General features: G+C 40.5%; 1 protein-coding gene across 1 annotated transcript in view; it reads right to left on the bottom strand.

The window, feature by feature from the left end:
- The window catches only part of DENND4C (DENN/MADD domain containing 4C), an 86,262-nt gene that overhangs the window by 34,163 nt on the left and 46,099 nt on the right, over positions 1-6,000 (bottom strand). Inside the window, exons 11-13 of the mRNA XM_015427780.1 lie at positions 2,505-2,605; positions 1,595-1,813; positions 281-426 (exon numbers count right to left, since the gene is read on the bottom strand). Coding sequence (XP_015283266.1) covers positions 281-426; positions 1,595-1,813; positions 2,505-2,605 — 466 coding nt within the window. The remainder of the gene's footprint in view (positions 1-280; positions 427-1,594; positions 1,814-2,504; positions 2,606-6,000) is intronic.

The following is a 6,000-nucleotide window of genomic DNA, read 5'->3' on the forward strand; positions in this document are numbered from 1 at the left end:
CAATGCTAAGGTATCCCAAAACCTCTGCATGAGATTCACAGCACCACTTGCCTACTCCATTCTAACATGTGGCCTTCTCTATTAGCAAAGTGGAAACGTCCAGTTTGAGAAATCCTTCTATAAAGTTACCAATTTGCCCTAAGTAGTAACAGTCATCATCTCACAACATCAAAATAAAGACAAATTCAGGAAAACATCTAACAAGAACAAGAAAGCCACAGATCCACAAGAGGCAGAGTCTAACACCAACTCATTTGTTGAAACAATTTTTTTTTTTTACCTTTTCCACACAGTCATCAAAAAAAGCCAAGCCGGTATCTTTGTCACTCACAAAACTGCATTCTTCAATGAAGCGGCTAAATATCTGTGTTTTAGTTAAAGCTGTGTAAAATTTTGTGTAGGCGCGATCTCTACTCTTTAAAAATCCTAGTTAAAAAGAACACATTATAATTGCTAAAAAGTACTGGCATACGATTCACAATTATTTCATTTGTCTATTTAACATTTTAGTATAACCCTTGGCATTGCTCTGAGAGCTTAGGAAAACAAGTTCTCTTGTCTGTAAGTGTGTTTATACTGAAAAACAGATGGGCTCCACACCATTTCTTCTGCTGAAAATATCCCATCCATAGGCTCTTTCAACATCATAGTAGAAGAATGAAACTGAAAAATGTTATCACAACATTTTGCCTGGATAAACTCTGATGATAAAAGGACTCCCCAAAGCATTCTAGAAAACCTTTGCTTTAACCTTTCAACTCCAACTGTTTTAGCAGACTGTGCAACACAACCAGAGGATATGTATGTTTTTGAATGGGAGTAGCACAAATCTTATTCCTTGCAAAAGGAGCTTGTGCAGGAGAAATTCTACCTTTTGCTTTCTCCCTTTCCCCCCCTGGACTTCTAATTTTTATTACCAGCTGATAAGGCCTGGCACCACAGTGCACCCTTCTCCAAATGCAGAGCGTAGGTTTCTTCTGGGACTCTGTAATTTCTATGACACCAACAGAATGCCCACATTATGTACAATATTAAATGTTTGTGAATAGGATGGCTTGCTTAGTGTGTTAAGCTTTGATAATGCAACAGCAATATAATCTCTTACTTTAATGGCGTATCGCCACAGCATTTTTAGGCAAGCAAGGAACCAGAAACAGAATTCTGAATTCAGCCATCACTCTGCCCTGCTTCGTCTCTATTTGCATTACATACTAGAACACCATGTCTCTCTTCCCTTCCCAAACACCTCTGGCTGTACCCAATGACTAATGTCTCAGCTGTCATATTACACTCTGTACCAGTCCCTGTGAATAACACCTGACCACACACCATGCCCAGCAAATAAACTAGTATATGAAGTGTTGCTTGTTTCAGGCCTAATCTCACGGGAGTCCTTCTCGGAACAGAAACAGGAACCTGCAGTAGGGTATCTACTACTTGCATTGCTTTTCTTTCCTGCAACCCTCCCCGGCAGAAGCTTAAAGCTACTGACTGGATACATTTTGTCGCCTGACCTGTAAGTCACAGACTGGGATCGTTCTTAACAAATAATATCAGAGTTTCAATACAACCAGAATCTCTCTTCAAGACTCACCTTGAAGATCAAACAGGGAATCTGCAGCAGTAGCTTTATTCGAAGGTGCCTGTGTGATTGGTTTAAGGAACGTTCTGTACCCTTTTAAAACAGATGCCATGAAACGCAGAAAAGCTTCCTGAATCTCCATTTCAAATTGGGTCATTTTCGTCTGCCAGGAGAAATCTGCCTCTATAGGCGTCATCTCAACTGCTGAGCCTTCTTGTGTCTTTCTGTGAACTGCGGTACATAGAGGTAGGAGGAAATAAACTGAATTAAGGAACTTTTTTTAAAGTATAGCTATTTGAAGAGATCTACAGGAGAGGTTTTCAGATGTGCTCAACTTTCACAGAATGCTCAAGCACATAAGTGTTCAATACAAGTAGAAAACTGTTATTTCCACAGTTATACACTCAGACAGGCATTTGGGTCTCATAACCTACCCTCTTAATGAATTTCAATTTTACTAATAGCCTCATCCTTGACATCTAGCTACTGTCTCATACTCATTACAAACAGAAATATTCTGCTTGCTCGAGCAATGTGGTTATCAGCTTTGCAAACCGGCATTACCGTACCCCTCTCAATCACACAGCAAAAGAAAATCTGTTTTTAAAACACCATCTTGATGCTGATGACCATGGAACAGAGCTTGACTACCAGCAGTCTTACATTCCAAAGAAACTTCCTGTAAGTAAGATGCAGCTAGGGATGCCAGCCTCCAGGTGGGACCTGGAGAATCCCCTGGAATTACAGCTCATCTCCAAACTAAAGAGATCAATTCCCCTGGAGAAAATGGATGCTTTGGAAGGTGGACTCTATAGCATTGTACCCTACTGAGGGTATGAAGGGGAAAAAACAAACTTCAAACGTTTCCCCATATTAATTTTCGTCTTTTGCAAAGATCAGTTTCTCCTCTCCTGTATTTTACCTAATGCCAGCTGTGGATGCAATTTCTTTAAGGTGCTGAGTAGACTTTTGCATGGCTTCTTAGGAAGCTGTTTCCAGTTCATGCTCTTCTTATCATCTGATCTAAATAATTAAGTGAAGCATACACAACAATCAAAAGGGAGCCAACATTCAATGCTAGAAAATGTATCATTCCAATAAAGGGTGTAATGCTTACAGTAAAATTAAAAGCTTTTTTCTTTCCCTCCTTCCACCCCCCTCCAATACATGTGTGTGTGTGGGGGGGAACCCAAAATGAAACATTAAGCAAAATGATCTTAATTGAACTGGGATCCAGTCCCACAACAACTTACAACAGCTTTGCTTAGGTTCGATCTAGACATTATTCCAGCAGCAAGTAACTTCACTCATATTTCACTACACCCAGTTCTACAATTTAGTTTTGTTTACTTCGGTGAAAAGCAGTTTAGTTAGACAGTTACACATGGTAAGACATACCACTTCCTAGCTTTACTGAAATTCAAGATCCAATAAAATAAAATTCAAAGCCGTGTGTATATAGATGCATATGTGGGTACAAAAAGTAAAATATTGAGATTTTCTATATATTTTTTCAGGTATGAAGCCACTCCCATGCCTTCAAAAATACTGGCAAATATACTGCAATACATCTAAAGGTCCAACACAGTGCTGGGCATACTTGGTACGATGCCTATTTGCATACTGTTCCTTACAGAGTTATTCCACGTACTCTGTCAAAGTGATGTATTCTTCACAATACAATGCTGCCCAAACATGACAATACAAAGCTTTAATCACCACTTTTTGGAAAGTCGTGCAAAACAAACCCAGTTTGCTTCAAAATACTAACGTAAGCCACACAAAGCTTGTGCTTCTGTATGAAAATATAGGAACAGCTCCTCTCTCTGCAAGACTGAAACTGGGATTGAAAGATGGGATGTGTGTCTAGAAGGACAGAACCACCACACAACTGCAATGTTACTTTTTTGGGAGAACAACTAAATTACTGCTTGTTTCACAAGAAAAAACAAGGTCTACCTTGAGGCAAGGTAGAATCCTGATAGCTGGGATCCCTTCTCCCCCCACCCTTTGTAATGGAAGTAGGGGGTGAGATCCCATTATTCCCTGGCACTCAGGAGAGCCCTTGGGAAGCAGAAGGGCATCTTTGGACCCAATCTAAAAATTACAGCAGTGAACGTAACATATGTCTCTGCCACAGCACTGAAGGTGTTTAAAAACTACCCATTTGTTTTGTTTCAAAAACTACCCATTTGTTTTGTTTCATAACGTTAATATGGCCGTTTTCCTACTGTTAAAAGGAGATACTGGCATGCTTCCAAAAACGTAACGCAAAACAAAGCAGATGGACAACATTATATGGTATTCAATAACTGTTCCGACTTGACTGCACCTACTAGTGTTTGTAGGCTGTATGACTATCATAAATCTTCCAAAGCACCATCTTAAAATAATGCAGATAATGCAACACTTCCAAATGGTAGGGTATGCAATGTTTTTATATTGTAAGTACAGAAACAGGGGCTGTAGTCCAATGTAAAAATAAGCTTTAACAACCTTGGCCTCCATTCTCTGAAAGGGTTTGGCACTTACAACTTGTGATGAACCTGCATTCAAAGCTCCAAAATAAACAGTATCTGGTGAAAAAAAACACACGCCCTGTAATGCAATTAATCTCTGATTGGCACAACAGTTTGTGGACCTGCATGTGCCTCTTACTGCTCTCCCCTCCCTTTGTAGCTGGTACAAAACCTGGGTTTGGTCAAACTCCCATTCACCATGATGTCCAAATGTAATCACCTGAACTGGGATCAAACCAAAATTCAAAATCTGAGATGACATGGAATAATCCAGTTCCCTAAGAGACAGATGCATCTCAACATCCTTGTGAACTGGAGCTTGATCAGCCCAGGAAGGAATGACACACACACACACACCCCAACACAGCAACAAGCTGTGTCTGTGCCTGACAGAAGTTTAATTGCAGTTTGTTGTGACATCTGAATGCATCCCAATTAGTCCAGTAAAATCTGGGGGGAGGAGAGAAAAATGTATCAAGGCCAATACAAGAATAGCATCTCTCTAAACCAGAGATTTTTTTCATAGAACTGTAGTACTAACTTGAAAGCAACATTAATGATAAAGATTGGCCTGTCATCCCAATCAGATTTCCATACCAACAGTTTCTCATTGTTGCTTCTCCTAATTGACTCTGAAGACAGATAATGAAGAGAAAATCTAGTGAATGGAAGCTATTCAGTGTTACTCTGGCAGTCAGTAATGATTCTATCACTACACTATAATATCGCTGCTAGCAACACACACAGAAAGCCCTCTTATCTGTGACAAGTACTGTGCCTGTGACAGTGCTTTGTTCTTCCGAGAACGCTATCCTCCCCCCTGCCTCAGGAAAAGGTCTTCTTTGCGATCATTTCTTTATACACAATGGATATCCAAAACCAATGAGCTTACATTAATGTAGAGTCCATGTACTGAGATGCTTTGGCACATCTATACCATTCTGCTAAACGTAGCAAAATATACACCATTTGTCTTTTCACACAAACCACACTGCTTTCCTACTGTATCAAGCACAAATAACGCAATATTACTAGAAAGATACTCCTGAGTTTTCCTATCCTGGGGCTTCTTACAAAGCATTTCCAAAGACCAAGGTTCAAGGGCTAGTGTGACAAACTGACACATTAACACCAAACTAAGATCTTGCACTGTATTAATAAGCCCTGTGCTCCTGCATTCCTCCTCACACAATCAATTCATGACTTCCTATTTAGTGTAAACAACAGTTTGTGACTGCATTCAGACTGGGAGACTGGAGTTTGTACAGTACCACCAAAGCTATGGTTTGAATGTCACTTGAAACAAGGGCTGCTTCCACATGGGGGCAATTCCTCATTGCACTGTCGGCAGGAACAGAGGCTCCACACAGGAGATTCTCCATGTTACCTCCTTGTGTTCACCATTCTCCTCCCCTTGCAGCCAAAGTGCTTTTTGCCTGCTTTTTAAGGTACATTGATATAGAAATAATCTGCTATATGGACAGGCCTACCGCCAATTCTTTTAAAGCTGGCAAAAAATCCTACTGGCAGTGGTAGAGAAATGCAATCAGGTGTGAGTGGGGAAGGTGTGGAAATCTCCACCTTCCCATCCACACAGAACCCAAATCTGCCTTGAGTACAATCTTCCCAAAGTGGGGGCTTGGGAAGGCACACAGCAAAGCAGGGAGAACACCATGGAAGGCAAATGGCACGTCAGTGTTCTGCATCAAAAAATCCCCAAACCACTGCAAGTTTTTTGGAGGAAGGGGGAGACACAAAGCAAAACTTCTCTGTGGAAGCAATCCAGAATTGCGAACCAGTTTCAAACCATGATTTCAATCCTGGGAAGAAAAAAACTGTACGGCTTGCTGTTTTGGATATAACAGCGCTCTTTTCTTCATAAAACCCATCATTTTTTCC

This window comes from Gekko japonicus, unplaced genomic scaffold (assembly GCF_001447785.1).
Source record: "Gekko japonicus isolate JY-2015 unplaced genomic scaffold, Gekko_japonicus_V1.1 scaffold487, whole genome shotgun sequence".
NCBI classification, from domain to species: domain Eukaryota; kingdom Metazoa; phylum Chordata; class Lepidosauria; order Squamata; family Gekkonidae; genus Gekko; species Gekko japonicus.